We start from the raw sequence: 20,378 nt of genomic DNA, 5'->3' as shown, positions 1-20,378 counted from the left end.
TATGACAGGTATCAGATACAAGATTGACAGAAAAGAAACTAATATGTTACAACACATCACAAATTTTGTAGCATAACAGGTTCATTTTGCACAACATTGACAAGAGTTTAATCATTGTGCTGAATAGAGACTTTAGTAAAGAATTTCCGACTGTGTTGAAGATCTATTGGTGGCCTTTGGTGGTGGTTTTTTTTGCTCTTTGGTCAGGTTGTTGTCTCTTTATAAACACATTCCCAATTTCAATCTTAATATTTTTTCACCATTTTAAGTGTATCATCGATACTTGCAAGCTCCTTATACTTCAAAGATTGTGCAGGCCTCTACAATAACTTTTTTTTTTAACTTGTTCAGTAGGACAAGTAAATACCCAAACTAACTTGTCCGATTGAAATTGTTACTTGTCCAAAAAAATCTTAATAATAACCGTTTTTGCATTTCAAGTTGATTCAAGGAACAAAATGAATTAAAACGATAGAACAGAATTTGATTTATAAATATCTTTTGAAATACTTTTTTCAACAATACCAAAGTCTCATCAGACTCTGCACATGAGTCATCGTCTGATACTAGGCCTGTCAATGTACACACATTGGATTTGTATTCTGTTTTTTTTAAGTTGAAAAAAGTTATTTCAAATGCAATCAATAAAAAAAAGATGAGGTATAATTGCCAATGAGATACCTCTCTGCAAGAGACCAAATGACACAGAAATTAACAACTATAGGTCACCATATACACCTTATCGTTAATCCCTGCTGACCCGGCCGATTGAACTTTTGACGTGTACAACAATCACTTTTCCATTGTCACATCAGATATTTTGTTTTAGGACGTCAAAATTTTACAGGAACCTGTATGATATCCAGTATTGGCAGACAAATAACGATAAGGTGTATTGCAAGTATTGGTGTTTTTTTTTCCTACATATAATCATTTATGATTTTGTGAATATTTAGGTAAAAATTATTTTCATTTTAATTTAAAAATTATTTATGATAAAAAAATTACCTGTATGGATTTTTTTATAAAGCAAACAGAATAAGGAAGGAAAAGAGGTACTAATTTGTCTTGGTCCAGAAATGTCTCCAGCATTGCCTAACTGTCTATTAATCATGTCTATTATAGAATATGTCTCCTACGGTGCCAAACTGTCTATTAATCATGTCTATTACAGAATATGTCTCCTACGGTGCCAATTTGTCTAATAAACTGTTAAACTTAGAGACGAATCTTTATCTTTACAGTGACCTATAGTTGTTGATTTCTGTGTCATTTTGGTCTCTTGTGGACAGTTGTCTCATTGGCAATCATACCACATCTTCTTTTTTATATTATCTACAAAGCACATTGCTGATTTGGATCAGTAAGACTGGTTACCGAGAATGGCAAATATTATGGTATACCTTTTAAAATGAATACCATGAAATCACATACAATGAAATAACATGGTTCTGTTTATTTTTTATTGAAATTAAAGTGAAGCCACCAAAATTGGCACTTGATCTGTGTTTTGTGGTAATAAGCATGATGTTTTAGTTTCATAACATTTGTTTGAGACAAATTAAATGTATAGAACGGAAATCAACTTTAAATGTATGTACTGACAGATGGACGGACGTACAAATGGACAAGGGTAAAACTTAATGCCCCTCTGCTATGGCAGGGGCACAAAAAAGAAAATATATCCTAGACACTTCACAGTCTCTGTAAACAAATGATTTGTTTTTACCTATCTGGTCAGCTCTTGTTTTTCTTTGTCTATATTCTGCCAACTGATTATGACTAAACCTCCAGAAATGGCTTTGTATTGTACAATCACAGTCTGCTCCTTCAGAACATTCTACAATTCAAATGACAGCATACATGATACCGTATAGCGGGTTATTTTCGCGTGGTGTTTATTTTTCGCATATTTTGGCGGATAATTGAAATTGCGAAAATAAATTCAGCGAAATTTTATGCATACGTTCGGTACTTTCTCAAAGCTTAAGTGAGAACGATATTTTTTTTCCAGTCGGCAGGTCAATAACAGAACATTTTAGTTTAACATTATAAATGCCAAAGGGCATTGTACATACATGTATTTTATAAAATGACGTCGTGAGTTCTAATTAAACTGAGTTTCTTTTTCACACATGTAAAAATATCAGTTGTTCATTAAAGTCCGAAGATGAGTATCTTAAATTTCTTTAAACCTAAGAAAATAAATGAAGATTAAGATGGCCACCAAGATAGAAAGGAGTTAAACATCAGCTCTGCAGTATTTGGCATTTTTAAGCTGGATTTTGATGAAGAATTCTATTGAAAGTTATATCATTATATTCAGAATTGTATGGACTATATAGAAATCAAGTTATTTTGAAATTTCCTTCTTCAATGGACTTGTATTAGTGTTAAAAACATTTTGGATTCAGTGGAATTTAATAATTTTGTATTTTGAACTGTTGTTTAAAATATAGAAAGTATGCCTGGGGATAGTAATCAGAAAGGTGTTAAAACTGTACAAACAATGTTGGCAGCTAAAAAGCCTGGAGCTAAAGAATCTTCACAAGAAAAACCACCAAAGCAGAACAAACGAACTCATTCAGATGTAGCAGATGAAAGTTTGGAATGTACTGATAGCATGACTAGTATTCAAACTACTCTTAGTGAAATCAAAAAGGCCTTTCAGGTAACAGTTACTAAAGATGATTTAAGTAGTGCAATTAACTGTTTGGTTCAACAAAAAGACTTAAAAGATATTGTTACCAACATTGTTAAACAGTTATTATTAACTTTTGAAAAGAATTTCTCAGAAAAAATTGAAGCAAAAGTAAGGGAGACAACTGGAAAGTTACAAGATCAAATGGATTCTCTGATGATAGACAATGAAAACCTGAGAGAACGTGTGAGGGCAAAAGATAAATCTATAGAGAAATTAGAAGAACAAGTAAGTGATAACAACAATAGAGCTATTGATGCAATTAAGCTTGGAAATTATAATTGACAATGGGCATGCGCTAATATAGATGGACGTGTAAAAAATCTCTCTTGTGGAATGGGACAATACGATGGATAACTAAAATATAACGGGTCAAAACTGAATACACTAACAACAGAGTGAATCTTGTATACTTTAAACAAACATCTACAGCCAAATAATAATTTTTTGTTTACTTATCGAGACATAACTTTGTCAACATTCAAGGACAAAGGACAAACAACATGGCTGCCCCCACGGATCAAAACAATGAACTTAATTCAGAACCATTGATTTGTAGTTCACAACCTAACAGCAATTAAACCATCAAATAAACGAAAAGAACTATTAAGTCCGGAGCTTCTCCCAGGAACACAAAAGCAAACAACACGTCAAATAAGACGTCGTAACTCAGTGGGAGATCTTAGAGAAATAGAAAAAAAAATACCTGCACCAAGGAAAAGTATTGCAGATAAAGTTTTAGAGGCCCTGTCTAGCCCTGATGTCATTAATAAAATTGTACCCATTCTTGCTGAAAAAATAGGTGAATCTTTTTCCTCAATGATTGAAGAGGAGGTAAAAAAGTGTGTTGATCAGCAAGTAAAACCGATAGCTGAACTAGTCGAACAAAATGGCAAAAGACTTGACACTGACAATATAAGAATTAGTAGATTATATTCTAATGTCGAAAACGTCAACGAAGGTGTAAAAAGTAACACCAAAATTGTTAATGAAATTGATACAGAAGTTGGCACTCTCTTCAAAAGAATTGCAGATCTTGAAACCAGATTAGAAAACCAAGAACAATATTCACGCCGAACAAGTTTGCGTTTTCATAATATCCGCGTGCCTATCGATCCCCGTACCGGTAAAATTCCTCACCCTATTAACACTGATATTTATATATTACAAGTCTGTAATTCCAAACTTGGCTTGAATCTAACTGTCAACGATATAGGGCGTAGCCATGTTATAGGGAAGGTAAAAAACGGCAAATCCCAGGTTATAGTAAGATTTCTATCATATCGTACAAGAAGCAAGGTTTATACCAACAAAAAAGCCTTAAAGGGTGATGCAGATGGCATATTCATAACAGAAAACTTAACACAGTATAGAACTGGTCTTACACAAAAGTTAGCCGATCTCAAGTATAACCATAAAATTTTCGCATACTGGACATCCGATGGTCGCATATTTGCCAAAACAACAGATAGAGGCACCAAAAAACTAATCAAAAACTATGACGACATAACAGCTCTTGATACAACCACAGACGACGACAATCAACATCTATCCCCAAGTACCACCAATCAGAACAGCGATGAGAACCACAGTAATGGCACAGATTAGATTACAAAAACATAAATAGTGTAAATATATGTATCTTAGACAGTTGTCACTTGTTCTTTAAATGTCTCTAATGTACATTTTAAAAATTGCTTCATGTGTTATTAATATTGCTAGCAAGTAAATCTAGTATAACTTACTTGCATCAAAATGTGTCAAACAATTTAAAACGTCTGAATAAATTCATAAACTCGGGTTACAATAAGTCCTATGGTATGGGACTCTGGAGGTTCATGTCATTTGCATTCAACGTTTTTTATCTGGAGTTCAACATTGATAGTAAAAAAAAAAAATACAGAAAGCGTTGAATGTAGGTGATGTGGGCCTCCGGAGTCTTATATTATAGGACTAGGTTACAATGAGAAAATAGTATATAAAAAAATCAAGTTATACGTTTTTCTTTCTTTTTCCATCTGACATATTTTCCTAATATCGATTTTGTTGTTGGTTTTTTTTTTTATTTTCTATTAATTTAATCAAATATATATAATTCTTGAAACCTCGTTTAAAGAATATTTGAAATGGCATCTGTATGTCAGTTATAGTTTCTACAAGAAGCAAATTTAAATAAACAACAACTTATAATTGTCCCAAATAATTTATACCTGTATAAAACTATTATACTGCTATCAAATATTGCAATTGAGTTTATCATAGTTGTAGGAAATCAATTTCAAGTCATGTTATCAGATGTTATATGTATATTTCATGTGCAGCTAAAGAACACCCCTTTTATATATTAAAGCTTTGATCAAAATCAAATAATCAAAAAAGAGATTTGCTATAGATAATAGCATAAAGTATTGAATAGTTTTGTTAAAAAACAGAAAAAAAACCCCGGAATTTATATTTAAATTTTGTTTGTGAACTAATTTTCCCATTTTATGAGTCGAAAATTATTTCCTTCAATTTAATGTGTTTTACAATGTACTTTTATCTTCTTTGTGTATATATGTTTAATACCTGTATGACTTTGAATGATGATGTGTGTGATCTATTTTTTGTGTGTAACCTGAATGGCAACCTGTCTTATAACATGTTATTGTTTGTTGTACTTTTACCTAATGGGTAACTGTATCGAACAATACAGGTTAGCCATAGGGTTATTTAACTCAGGTAAATTTCATTTTTCCGGATCAGATAATTTTTGTAACGGAGAAACTTTTTCGGAAATTCTACTTACCAATTGTCGTTGTTCATTTCTCGTCGTCTCCTTGTCGCTTCTTCAAAGCCTTGATCCAAACATAAATGTTTTATTCCTTCTATTTGTGTTACATTTTATCCTTATAATTGGAAGCGTTGAACAAAATCCTGGTCCAATTGAACATGAAAACGATTTTTCTCGTGAAACTGATAACTCCATATCAATATGCAATATTAACATTCGTAGTTTACGAAATAAGATTGATTTCATTCAAAATTTCGCAGAAGAGTTTGATATTGTTACAGTCACTGAAACGCACTTAAATCCAAACATAAATAACGAAGAATTAATGATAGATTCATTTTCACAAAATATATTCCGTAAAGATCGTAATAACGCCGGAGGAGGCTTACTCATTTATACAAAAGATGATATGTCAGTCACCAGAAAAGGTGTACTCGAAAACCACATTGACGAAACTATCTGGGTGGAGATCAGAGGTAAAGGTCAAACTTTTTTATTATGTTGTACTTATCGACCGGAATGGTCAGGTGTTGAATATTGGACACGGCTAAATCATGCTATAGAACTTGGTTATCAGTATACAGAAAACATTGTGATTTCTGGAGACTTGAATTCAGATTTATTTTCGTATAATAATAATAAGTTATATGATATAATTCATCAATTTAATTTAAAAAACGTAATTAATAAACCAACAAGGGTAACTGATCACAGTAGTACTTTGCTTGATCCAATCATTTTAAGTGATGCTATACAATTTTCTTTTTCTGATGTACTGAATGTACCTGATAACATCAGTGATCACGATGCCTCTATTATTTTTTTACAATGTCCAAAGTCCGAAACAAAGTCGTTTAAACGGGAAATATGGTTATATGAAAAAACAGATGTTGAAAAGTTTTCAAATATGTTGAATGCAATTGAATGGAATGAACTCTTTTCCAATGTTGAGGAAGTAGACGAAATGGTCACTATATTCACTGAAAAAATCCTCAGCATTGCAAGAGAGAGCATTCCAACCAAAATAGTAACTATACGTGGTAATGACAAACACTGGTTTAACAGTAATATCAGAAAAGCAATTCGAATAAGGGATAGATTACGAAAAAAATCAATTAAATCTAAAAAAGAAACGGATATTAATAAATATAAGAAACAGAGGAATAAAGTGAACAATATGAAAAAGGAAGCGAAAGAAAATTTTGAGAAAAACTTGGAAAATATAATACTAGATAACGCTTCAGATTCTAAGACTTATTGGAAAATTATGAAGATGCTGATTAAGCCAAATAGAGGATCTAATAACATACCCCCATTAAAAAATATTCTTAATGATAATCGTTTTGAGGAGTTCGCCGATAGAGACGACGAGAAATGCGACATTCTAAATAAGTATTTTTGCTTCATTTCATCGCTAGCAGATGTTGATGCTCAATTACCCGATTTCGACAAAAAAACTAACAATTTATTGAATGATATAGTGATTAGTACTAGTGAAATTGTTGATATCATAAAAACTATAAATCCCAAAAAAGCGTCAGGCCCGGATGTCATTAGTCATAAGATGCTTAAAATTTGTCCCGACAAAATTGCAATTCCATTATGTATTATATTTAATAAGTCCTTGCATCAGTGCAAATATCCTTCCAGCTGGAAAATTGCAAATGTTATAGCCTTATTTAAAAAGGGGGATAGTTCATTACCTTCAAATTATAGACCTATATCACTCATAAGTTGCATAGGCAAAGTCATGGAACGTGTTGTATATAAATATGTTTACAACCACTTACAAAGATTTAAATTAATTTATGAGTATCAATCGGGTTTTCTTCCTAAATGTTCAACGGTTCACCAACTGTTAGAAATATATAATTGCATATTGAACTCACTTGAAAAGAAAGAGATAAGTTGTTTTGTTTTTTGCGATTTCTCTAGAGCCTTTGATAAAGTTTGGCATGATGGTTTATTACATAAAATGAAGGCTTATGGTATAAATGGAAATCTGTTAAAATGGTTTAAAAGCTACTTAAGTGATAGAAAACAAAGGGTGGTTATCAAGCAATCTTCTTCAAAACTTTGCAGTATTTCAGCTGGAGTTCCTCAAGGGTCGGTCCTTGGACCATTACTTTTTATAATATATATAAATGATATTGCAGAAAGACTTATTTCACTGTGCAGACTCTTCGCAGATGACACATCGTTCAGCTGTGCGGATCGTGATGCTTTTCAGATAGAAACTGTGATAAACCATGATCTAGAACAGCTGAACGAATGGTCCAAAAAATGGTTAATGTCTTTTAATCCAGATAAAACAGAAATTATGTTATTTTCTAATGTTGAAACCCCAGAAATGAACTTTATATTTAATGGTAAAAATATACCTATTACAAATATGCATAAACATTTAGGGGTTACATTTAGCAACGATGCTAAATGGAATGCCCACGTTGATAATATTATCTTAAGCACGTCTAAACATATAAATATGCTAAGGAAGTTAAAATATAAACTGAGCAGGAAAAATTTAGAAAAACTCTATTTAGTTTTTATAAGACCTTTATTTGAGTATGCAAGTGAGGTTTGGGATAATATTGGGGTAGGTTATGTCAATAAACTGGAGCAATTACAGCTCCAAGCTGCTAGGATAGTTACGGGCTTACCTATATTCACAAGCTCAAGGGTTATTTATGAAGAACTTGGATGGGAAACATTAGCTGAAAGAAGAGAGAGAAGAAAAATCCAAATGTTTTATAATATTCAAAATAATAATGTTCCAGAATATTTGTCAAATTTAATTCCCCAAAAAATACAAAGTATGACGGTCTATCCTCTACGCAATGGAAATGACATCATTATTCCATTCTGCAGACTAGCATTAACTAATGATTCTTTTATTCCATCAACCATACGTCTTTGGAATAATCTTGATGATTCAACTCGTGATGTGGAATCAATTAATAAATTTAAAACTGAACTAAAAAACCGTTATCCTCAGAGTAATATTTTTGTACCGAAGCAATATGAATTTGGAAATCGAAAATTGAATATAATTCTCACCCAACTTCGATGTTTTGCATCATCCTTAAACTATGATCTATATAGGGTCAACATTATTTCTGACCCTTCCTGCCGCTGTGGTGTTAATCGTGAAGATTCCTATCATTTCTTTTTTAAATGTATATTATATTCAGACATACGAAATAAAATGTTTGAAAGTCTTCGCTGGCTTCCAAATGATTGTAAAATTAACATAGAACTTCTTACCTCGGGTAGTTGTCTTCTTTCTCTAGAGCAAAACCAAAACATTTTCAAAAATGTCTTTGAGTTTATTAAAAGTTCGGAAAGATTTCAAATTGTCTAGGTAGCAAACCATGATCGCACACACATCATCATCTAAGTAAGATTTCTTCTCCCTTTTTTTTGTCCTTTTTATTTATTTTTTTTTTAATTTGGGTTTTGTTTTTTTATTATTTTTTTGTCTTTTTTTTTTTTTTTCTGTTTTCAAAATAATTTATTCATTTATATATTTTTATTTTTATTTATTTTTTCTGTATTATTATTGTTTTCTTTTTCTTCAATCTTCAATTTTCCGTCTTTTGATCCATATTTATATATATATTTACTAAATTAGATATACCATTCTTTACATGCATGCTCATACATATATTTTTGTATTATATTGCTATAAATGTTAAATGGAGAAGACTTCATAAGTCTGTTTGACTTGTGTCTTATCCAATTTGTACTTTAACAAATAAAATATGTTTAAACTAAATTATAATGAACAGTATAGTAGAAAGCATAACATCAGAATGCTCAACTACCCAGAAAGGCCTCATGAGGTATTGAGAGATGAGTTTGTTAATATGGTAAACAAAGAGTTAAAGGTAGACATTAAACCTGATGATGTACAGGCAATACACAGAATTCCTGGGAAAGAGGGACACATAAAACCTATCATTGTTAAAGTACGCAATACTGAACTGAAAATTAAAATTATGAGACAGAAGAGAGGACTAAAAAATGACATCAAGTTCCATGATGATATTACACAGCGTAACCTAGGACTGATGACAAGATTAAAAAACGGTGAACATTTTGAAAACGTCTGGTTTTATAATTGCAATGTCTATGCCAAGCAGCAGGATGGGAGTAGAATTAGATTTGACTTATTTGACAATATTGAACAAAAACTGAAAAACAAAAACAAAAAAGGTCATTGAAATTCATTTCCTTATTTGATACATTGCTTAATGTTTCATCACTGTAAAAAATGAAAGATAGTACATGTAATAAGATTAAAACAATCTGGGCTGTGCATATTATCAATTTATTTACTTATAATGCATCTCTCTGAAGTTGATTTAAATAATTTGAATTCATATTTGATTCAAAGTACTTTTTTTTTATATATATAATTCTATTTATTTTTGTTTGTGTGAACCCTTCTTAATTTGAAGATAACTGTATATTTATTGAAGGGAGATAACTCAAAAAAAATAATTACAAATCAAAGGGAGATAACGAAAATCTTTTATTATTTTTACTTATCATGAATCTCTCAACTAAATATATATACTAATTAATACATTGTCTTTAGAAAACAACTATCTTTATATTGTAAATAATTAAATGCCATACTGTAAATGAAATTTTGTTGTACAAAAATGACTTTACAGGTATCTATGCCAAAGTGTCATCTTATTGTTGAATGTGTGTATGATTGTATAAACTATGATTGTGTATTGGTTTTTAAGTTAGAATTTATCTGCTCAAGTTTGAAATATTGTTTTGTTTTATATGATAATGGATAATATTGTAACAGTGTTGTCTATGAATGTAAGGGGTCTTTTTTCTAATTCAAAAAAGAGAACAGATGTTTTTGATTGGGCGAAGGGCAAAAATGCTTCAGTAATTTGCTTTCAAGAAACCCATAGTAATAAAGATATTGAAAAAAAATGGGAAGAGGAATGGGGAAATACATGTTTTTTCAGTCATCATAGTAACAAAAGTGCAGGTGTCAGTATTATGTTCAAATTAGGTCTTGATTTTGAAGTGCATAATTCTATTATTGATATAGATGGTCGTTATATTATCTTAGATTTATCCTTGTCAAGTCAACGCATTACTTTTGTTTGTTTGTATGGATTTAATACTGATGAACCTTCATTTTTTAATGACATTTATAAGAAAATGGCATCATTTTCAAATACTAGCTTTTTATTATGTGGGGACTGGAATGTTGTACAAGATACAAACATAGACACTTACAATATTATTCATAATAGAAACCCAAACTCACGAAAAAAGATTGAAGAAATAGTAGAAAGTCTTGAGTTATTAGATCCTTGGCGGACCTGTTATCCGAACGATAGAAAATATACATGGCGTCAATGCTCACCCATAAAACAAAGTCGGCTTGATTTTTTTCTAGTCACAGAGGATCTGTTTTCACTCATGAAAAATACTAACATTATTCCTGGGTATAAGACAGATCATTCTGCTATAACTTTCACCTTTTCTGCCAGTTTAGCAAAGCGGGGAAAGGGATATTGGAAATTTAACTCCCAACTGTTGCGAGATTTAGACTATATCAAAAAAGTTAAAACATGTATAAATGAGAGTATTTTAGAATATTATGAATCAGGCAACATAGATGATCTGTTAAATGTTAAACTCTCATGCAATGATCAAGTATTTTTTGAGTTGATAAAAATGAAAATAAGATCTTTGTCTATTGGTTACAGTATTCAAAAAGCTAGAGAGGAAAAGGCTGCAACACTTTTACTGGAAAATGACATTCAAAGTTTGGAAAATCATATGAACATATCTCCTGATGGTCAAATTCATGCAGCTTTAAACCAGAAAAAGTTAGAATTAGAAAATAAAAGAGAAAGAAAAATTGAAGGTGTTTTTTTAAGATCCCACGCTAACTGGCAAGAGAATGGGGAAAAATGTTCAGAGTTTTTTTGTAAATTGGAAAAGAAAAATTTTATTAAAAAAACGATAACTGAGCTCATAGATGAAAATGGAAAACATATATCAGATCAATCTAGAGTTTTACAAGAAGAAATGAATTTTTATAAAACATTATACTCAAGTAAAAATCTGGAATGTGATGATGTTTCCTTTTTCAAGCACAATGTTAAACTCACAGAAGAAGAGAAGGATTTGTGTGAGGGTAATATTTCTTTTAAAGAATGTGCAGAATCTCTAAAATCTATGTCAAATGGAAAGAGTCCAGGCTCAGATGGGTATACTGTAGAATTTTACAAAGTCTTTTGGCGAGATATTGGACCTTTTCTTTTTAGATCATTATATTTTGGCTATGAAAATGGGGAATTTTCTAAATTTCAGTATCAAAGTGTCATTACGTGTATTCCAAAAGAAGATAAAGATAGACGTTATCTAGCTAATTGGCGCCCAATTAGCCTTATGAATACTGACACCAAGATTGCTTCTGCCGTTATTGCTAATAGAATAAAACCTGTTTTACCATCTATTATCAGTGACTGTCAGAAAGGCTTTATGAAAGATAGATTTATGGGTGAGAATACACGTCTATTGTATGATTTGATGCACTATTTGGAAAAGCATAACAAAACTGGTCTTTTACTACTAGTAGATTTTGAAAAGGCTTTTGACTCTATTGAATGGTCTTTTTTGAAAAAAGCATTGAAGAGTTTCAATTTTGGGCCATCTATATGCAGATGGTTTGAAGTATTTTATTTGAAAGCATCAAGTTGTGTTATAAATAATGGCCATCTTTCAAGCTTCTTTAATTTGGAGAGAAGCTGTAGACAAGGTGACCCCCTCTCCCCTTATCTTTTTATTATAGGTGTTGAGTTACTTTCTATGAAAATAAGGTCAAACCCCAAAATAAAGGGAACTTTTGTTCATGAAAATGAATCCCTTTTGAGTCAATATGCTGATGACACTTTCCTTGTTTTGGATGGAACTGAAACATCTTTGAGGGAGACTTTAAATTGTTTCGACTCATTCCAAAAAGTATCTGGGTTAAAAATTAATTCTTCTAAAACTAAAGCTGTGTGGGTTGGGAATAAAAAGTATTCAGATCTGATTCTCTGTCCTGATTTAAAACTTCAGTGGTGCTATTCAAATTTTAAACTTTTGGGAATTGAATTCTCTTTAGATCTTGATAGTATGCCAGAAATTAATTTCTCCAAAAAGATAAAGGAAGTGTCAGGCATTCTTAAGAGTTGGCAACATAGAAAATTAACCCTAATGGGAAAGATTACTGTTATCAAGACTTTGGCACTTCCAAAATTAATTCACCTGTTGACTGCACTACCCAACTTGCCAGAATCAAAATTAAATGAGTTGAATACTTTATTCTTTCAATTCATATGGAATGGAAAACCTGATCGAATTAGACGAAGTACTTTAATCGGAGATATTCCACAAGGAGGTTTAAATATGATTAATATACATTATTTTAATATATACCTTAAGATTGGCTGGATAAAGAGGTTTTCATCCAATTTATATGGTAGTTGGCAATCATTATTATTAAAAAACCTTGAACAGTATGGTGGAGAAAGGGTATTGCATTTTCAAAAGGAGAAACTCAGAGAAATCTCTGATAGTCTTAGCAATCCTTTTTGGAAGGATGTATTTTTTAGCTTTCATGTAGCAAGGCCTGCTACCAATATTTCTGTTCAAGATATTTTGTCATTAGATATTTTAAATTTTGCACCTCTAGTAGATTTTCCGTATTTTATTCAGTGGCATAGAAGGGGAGTGCAGTCTTTGTTTGACCTTATTAACTTAGAGACTAAGGACTTTTGTAATTTTGATCAGATAGGACCAAGAATTCAAACAAATAATTTTTTAAAGTATTATGGTCTCATTGCTAACATTCCAAAGTATATGAGAGAATATATTAAAGAAAAGATTGCTCATGTAAATTTTGAAACTTTTAACTGTATTGATATTTTTTTGGAAAGATTATTGTGTAACAAAAAGGCAAAGTTTGTATACAAAGATCTTGTTGACAGAAATGTGCAACTGCCAACAGAAAAGTTCTTACAATGGGAGGAATCACTAGGTATTGAAATTGCAGATTGGTCAGAATATTATGTTATTTTAAGAAAATCATGTAAAGACACTTATTTAAGAACTTTTCAATATAAATTTTTACATAGAATAATTGCAACTAACACTTTCTTATATAAAGTTAAACTTAAAGATTCAAAGCTTTGTACTTTTTGTAAGGTTTCTGATGAAACCATGGAGCATTTATTCTATGAATGTCCAATAACACATTTTATATGGCAAACTTTTTCACAAAAACTGAAAAGATATTTTGTGAACTTTACATTATCTAAGAAGCACATTTTTCTTGGTCTTCAAAATGAGAGTTTACTGTTGAATTTGATTATTATTATTGCAAAGAACTATATATACAAATGTAAATTGTATGAAAAGAAACCAAGTATTATAGGGTTATTAGCAAAAATAAGAAAATATCAGGAAAATGAACATTATATAGCAAAGAAAAATGGTACCACACCTTATTTTCAAAAATTCTGGGACCCATTAGATTACATTTTTACTGATTAGTCACCATTACTTTTGATTCAAATCATATAAAATAAAAAATGAAACTTACAGTTCATAAAGAGCAGATCTTTACAAAGATAACATTTTTCTTTGCAATACACAAGTTGATTTATGTTATGTTAATGCAAGTGTGAGAGTGTGTGTATGTGTGTGTGATTATTTCTTTTCCACTTTTTATTATAATGTTAATATTTAAATAATATATATTCACATTAGAAGAAAAAAAAGTAGTCAATTTTTTGTTGTATATATATATATCAAACCTCTTAACACCATAGTCAGGTGGTGATGTAAAGGGATTGTAAAAGCCTGACTACTGAAAAACAAATAAAAAAAAAAAAAAAAAAAGAAAATAATACCCTTATTATATTAAATAGTGTCAAATAATTAATGTGTGTAAAGTACTTTGTCAGGTATTTCACCCTTATTTATTAGTGTCATATTACATAAGAGAAGTAAATTCCTATTGATAATTTTATAACCTAATTAGTACATCAAAGGTCCGATCAATTTCATAATTTATCAACCGTAACATTTACAAGAAGTTTTAACACCTGTGACAAATATCGATCTTTGTTACTGGTATTCTAAGGATTAACTGCATAAGTAATTAATACATCAGAGGTCATTTAGGTAACAAAAAATAATTAACTATAACGCTTATTTGATTTAATAACAATAAAGAAACTCACTTATAATTAAAAGCAGTAAAAAATAAAATGCCTAACTTATTTGAACAATGGTATTCTAATGAAATCGTTAAACAGTTGGATGGAAAAGAAATTGTTGATTCCGAAAATGAACCTATTGTGCCGATTGATTTGTCTCTAACAAGACTTATACCATTATCAGCAAAATGGTTAGTACAGATGTTCCAACACATAAAAAACAATCCGGATATTGTCCGTAGTGGATTCTGTGAAACAGGTATTAGTGGCCCCTTGGATGATTATCTTGAAGACGAACTTCCGCTATCAAAAATGTCACGATACAAGTAAATCAAAGATATATCTGTAAATATTGGACTATTCAAGACATGTGTTTTAACTAAAATTTTGTTTCCAATTACCAAATGTTTTTATTTTTACTATTAAAATCATCATTTCTTTTAATTTCTTGTATTTATACAGAACTACAACACAGATGTTTCAAATGTTTTCTTCCTGTCAATTTGTACAACTTTTATTTAACTGCAATGATTTTAGGTACCGCCAAAATATTTTATTTGGAATTATAAATCCGCCAAAATTTTTCGTATACCTTGTTGCCCCTCAATCGCGAAAATTTACACCCGCAAAAAAAAAAAACTATACGATAAAACATCTGTTTAAACTGCTTCTCAAGACTGCAGTTTAAAATAAATAGGTCCATAGAAACTTAAAAAGACAAATGTTGGGCTATTTATTTGTTAGTATACTTGAGTAAAGAAATAAGTTCTAAAACGTAACAGGATTACACCTGAATGTACTGCTCATAACATGGCAGATGTTTTATGATTGCTAAAGATGTAGATTTAACTTCTGTTGATTACTGTAAATTTATATGAGCTTTTTGTTAATGCAAATAATGCAACTGGGTGAGTATCACAATAATACAGATCTGCATTAAGATAGATATGTATGAAGGTTTTCTGAAATCGATATTATTTATCTGGCATGTACATGATGTATGTTCATTCTTAAAAAATGACAATAATAAATACATGCAAAATGCAATAATTTCTAAATACAGTTATTTATTTTCATGCATGTATACTAATTTTTGTGGGATTGACAAAAAGTTTTTCGTAGATATATGATTTCATGGTTTGTCTTAGTCAGCATACAAGCATAATTTAAAACAATGTAAATACAAGAATGTGTCCACACTACATGGATGCCCCACTCGCACTATCATTTTCTATTGTTTAGTGGACCGTGAAATTGGAATAATTTCTCTAATTTGGCATTAAATTTAGAATGAGATTATGAAAGGGAACATGTACACTAAGTTTCAAGTTGATTGGACTTCTACTTTATCAAAAACTACCTTACACTAGTAATTTTGGGGCCCTTTATAGCTTGTTGTTCAGTGTGAGCCAAGGCTCCGTGTTGAAGGCCGTACTTTAACCTATAATGGTTTACTTTTTAAATTGTTATTTGGATCGAGAGTTGTCTCATTGGCACTCACACCACATCTTCCTATATCTACTAAACCAAAAACTTTAACCTGAAATGTGCACTATCATTTTCTATGTTCAGTGAACAGTAAAATTGAAGTCAAAACTATAATTTGGCATTTGTATTAGAAGGTTCATATCATAGGGCACATGTATACTAAGTTTCAAGTTGATTGGACTTCAACTTCATCAAAAACTACCTTGACCAAAAAACTTTAACCTGAAGCGGGACAGACGGACGGACGAATGGAGGCACGGACCAGAAAACATAATGCCCCTCTACTATCGTAGGTGGGGCATAAAAAGAACTACCATAGGCACTTGAGTATAAGTATAAGTCGCAAAGTTTGGGAGTTAAATTAAAATCACTGAGAGAGGTACATACGTATAAATAAGCATTATCCTGAAACTAGGGGACCAAGAATGTGTCCAAAGTACACAGATGCCACACTTGCACTTTCATTTTCCATGTTCAATGCAATCAATGGAATGTGAAATTGGATAAAATATAATTAGGCATTAAAATTAGAAAGATAATATCATAGGGAACATGTGTACTAAGTTTCAAGTTGATTGGACTTCAACTTCATCAAAAACTACCTTGACCAAAAAACTTTAACCTGAAACATGCACTTTCATTTTCTATGTTCAGTGGACCGTGAAATTGGGGTCAAAAGTTTAATTTGACCAAAAACTTTAACCTGAAGCGGGACAGACGGACGAACAAACAGAGGGAAGAACGAACAGACAGACGGACGAACGGACCCACAGACCAGAAAACATAATGCCCGTCTACTATCGTAGGTGGGGCATAAAAATGTTGTAAATAGAAACTTGTACCTGTTGATATTGAATATTCAAATTCATGGTTTACTGTTACCAACAAAACTTGTATCCCACAAATTATAATGAATCCACAGTAAAAAGTTTTTATCAACATCATTACCTGATTCAGGTTTATAGTTATCTATACATTCTGCTGCATGCCAGGAAGGAGTTTCTATCATCACTAAGGCAGAAAATGGCATCTGACAAACAGGACAATATCCATCATACTTCTTTCTTTCTTTTTTAGGAGTTTTGCTCTTTGGTGTCTTTCTCTTATGTCTAGTTTGTCCATGTTGTCCCTGAGATTTTGAAGGAGTAGAATCTACCTTATTTTGTGCCTTATTATTGTCTCCTTTTTTATTTCTTGATAATTTTTTAGTGTTTTCTTCCTTTTTCTTTTTATCTGCTGTAACCGAATTCTGAAAAATAAAGAAAAAGTAAGGCCATAGGAATAATTTTCTATATGCTAATCTTATTTTTCTGAAGTTGTCCTGTTTGTCAGATGCCACTTTCTGCCTTACAGTAAAGGCTGCTTAACGTGGATAACAAAGCTAAATCAAATTCAATAATTTTTGGGGAAAGGGTGGTCTAGTACATGTAGTATGCACACCAAATCCATACACCTTATTGCTATTCTCAGCTGACCCAAGAATCTGTCCTACATGAACTATTGACGTCATACATGTACAACAATCACTTTTCCATTGTGGCATCAGATATTTTTTAATATGATGTCAAAATTTTACTGTACGTTACAAAAGTTTTATTTTGAGGGAACCAAATATTGATAAGGTTTATTGCAGTATAATCATTTGGTTGATTGTTGCCATTATCTGGCAGAAGCATATAAGCAGAAGCAGCCAAGTCTTCTACTCCTACAGACTATAGTACAGGCTACACCTGTCAATAATACTTACATTAAACCACCATGACCACAGGCACTAGTTTCAGCCAATGGAAGGTTTATTATCTGCAATCGTTCCAGAGCTCCAGATAAGAGTTCAAAAATTGGGGTTTTTACCCCTTTATTTTTTTATTTAAATGAGTGAATTAGTTTTTCAATTGCATTATAAATTCCAGTTTACCCCTAGGCAAATGGGTTTTTCACCACCAAGCTCCTTAATGTAATGGTTTTTTTTATTTTAATTATACAATATTGAATGTGTGTGTTCACACATCAACTAAAATGAAATATATATTCTTAAACAATAACAATGTTTTCGTATAATTTTATTTACATCATGTGTACATAAATCTGTTTTTACTTGTCTCTTATTAGAACTTTTTGTTTTTGATGCTGACTTCATATAAGTAATTTGGCCTTTCATCATGTTCATGTTCCAACTGATTTAGTACTGATAAGTACTAACCCTGTTAGACAGCCTAGACTCGCCATTGCAAGACCCTGTGCATTCAAGTGACGCTTCCTGACAACACTAGCTGAGTTTTTTATCATTATAATCCTCTCAAAAAGAAACTCAAAGACATGAAACATACTTCTATTCAATGTTTTTAACGTAACTTTTCTTTCCTACAAAAAGAATTATGACGATATGTCTAAAGCTAATTCTATTAATACAGAGAGATTTCATCACCATGTTTACCTAAAGCATCAGAAAGTTCCAATAAACAGGGACCCTTTCAACATTCTATTTTAAGAACGAAACGACATTTTCGATTTTCAATATTACAAAAATAGATTTATGCGACAACTATGTTATAGATAAGGGAAAATAATGCACACGATAGCCATACATGTGAACCTCCCGACGGGAATACAATAATCCTTTTTGCAGGGGTCGCCTTCCGACCTCCCGTTAAGGAGAAAAAAATCCTGTGTATGAAATATTTCATGAATGAAAATTTTCAGCTTCCATTTTTGATACAGGTGCAGGTGTAATTTACATCTGTGTCAAATTTTACCTGTAAATCAAAGAAGATGTGTAATTATATGGCTTCACTTGACAGCTTGGGTGTCAAACATACTGGTGATCCAAGATTCTTACCTCTGGCTAATGATCGCTTATTGCCGTTGTGTGATAAAAACTTTGTGTATTAAATTTTTGAAATAAATTTTGGTTGATTTATCCTATTATTATCGTTCAAAAATGTAAATTTTAAACACCATACATGGAAAGACATTAGATGTAGTGAAGAATGCTAAATACTTAGGCATTAACATCAGTCACAACTTATCGTGGAACTACCATATAGGTACAGTAACCAAGAAAGCGAACAACATCAATTCTTTCTTGTCGAGAAGAAATATCAGCTCCTGTCCTAATAAGATCAAGGCCCAATGTTATACCACACTAGTAAGACCAATTATGAAGTATGCTTGTATCATTTGGGACCCAATAATGCAGGAAAACATCAGAGAGTTAGAAATGGTGCAGAGAAGAGCAGCACGCTTTGTAACTGGAGACTACAGAACCACCAGTAGTGTTACCCAGATGCTTAAAGACCTGCAATAGATTGAATTACAAGAAAGTAGAAAGAGAGTAAATACCATCATGCTCTACCGCATAATACACCATCTTGTTGCAATACCACCAGAGCAATACTTAATACAGAGGGGTGTGGCATTAACAACAAGAGGACATGACACCATATTCCTACTACCCTACTCGAGAATACAAAACCACCAGCAATCATTTTTTCCATCTGCAATTCATCTGTTGAATGAACTACCATCTGCTGTCATCACAGCTTCCACTTTGGAAGGATTCAAAGACAGCCTCCAGACACCTGCTTCATGTTAGATATTTCAGTTTTAATTGTATATTTTAACACTACGATGGCTTTTAACCGAATTTAAGTACAAAGTGTGTTGGAAAGATGTTTCCCTTGGGCATGTGTAAATAGTGATTTGCGATAATACACCAGAGGTGGTATGCAAATTATTGGAAGAAGAAGATGTGCAGAAAAACAGTAACAGAGGCCGTAAACAGATATATTGACTTATTGTGTTAAACCTTTTTCTTCTTTTTCGTTAAAGGAATGTATTCAAAATCTTCCTCGTCCATAATTCATCTTCAAATATATTTCATATCACTTATTTTTTTCTATTTTCTGGCATGATGATATTTGAGATTGCATATTCCCGCGAGTTTGTTTACATCCTATCTAAAAGAATATGCCTAAATAAGTTCTGCAACCCCGAAACCGGGTCCGTTCGACCAAAATCGTGTTCGCTCCCATTCTCGTTCGTTTCCTTTCATGTTCGTGACAAGAAGCGACAAGAACTATTTAGCGACAAGAAAAACAGCATTTTTTTTTAATTAAAATTACTGTTTCCAAAAAAATATTAAAAGAATATGCAAAAGAAAACAATT

General features: G+C 31.5%; 1 protein-coding gene across 3 annotated transcripts in view; it reads right to left on the bottom strand.

Annotated features, from left to right (window-relative positions):
• LOC134716412 (DNA cross-link repair 1A protein-like) overlaps window positions 1–20,157 on the bottom strand; it is a 30,624-nt gene extending 10,467 nt beyond the window's left edge. For 2 of the 3 annotated variants that reach the window (XM_063579404.1, XM_063579407.1), the window contains exons 1-3: window positions 20,019–20,157; window positions 17,162–17,462; window positions 1,730–1,840 (exon numbers count right to left, since the gene is read on the bottom strand). In XM_063579404.1, coding sequence (XP_063435474.1) covers window positions 1,730–1,840; window positions 17,162–17,462; window positions 20,019–20,069 — 463 coding nt within the window. In that variant the 5' untranslated portion in view covers window positions 20,070–20,157. The remainder of the gene's footprint in view (window positions 1–1,729; window positions 1,841–17,161; window positions 17,463–20,018) is intronic. The other variant, XM_063579405.1, reaches the window with a different exon arrangement.
• Between the last annotated feature and the right edge of the window lie 221 nt (window positions 20,158–20,378).

This window comes from Mytilus trossulus, chromosome 4, assembly GCF_036588685.1.
Source record: "Mytilus trossulus isolate FHL-02 chromosome 4, PNRI_Mtr1.1.1.hap1, whole genome shotgun sequence".
NCBI classification, from domain to species: Eukaryota; Metazoa; Mollusca; class Bivalvia; order Mytilida; family Mytilidae; genus Mytilus; species Mytilus trossulus.
The sequence above is the reverse complement of the archived record's forward strand: the minus strand, read 5'-3'. Positions and strand labels throughout refer to the sequence as shown.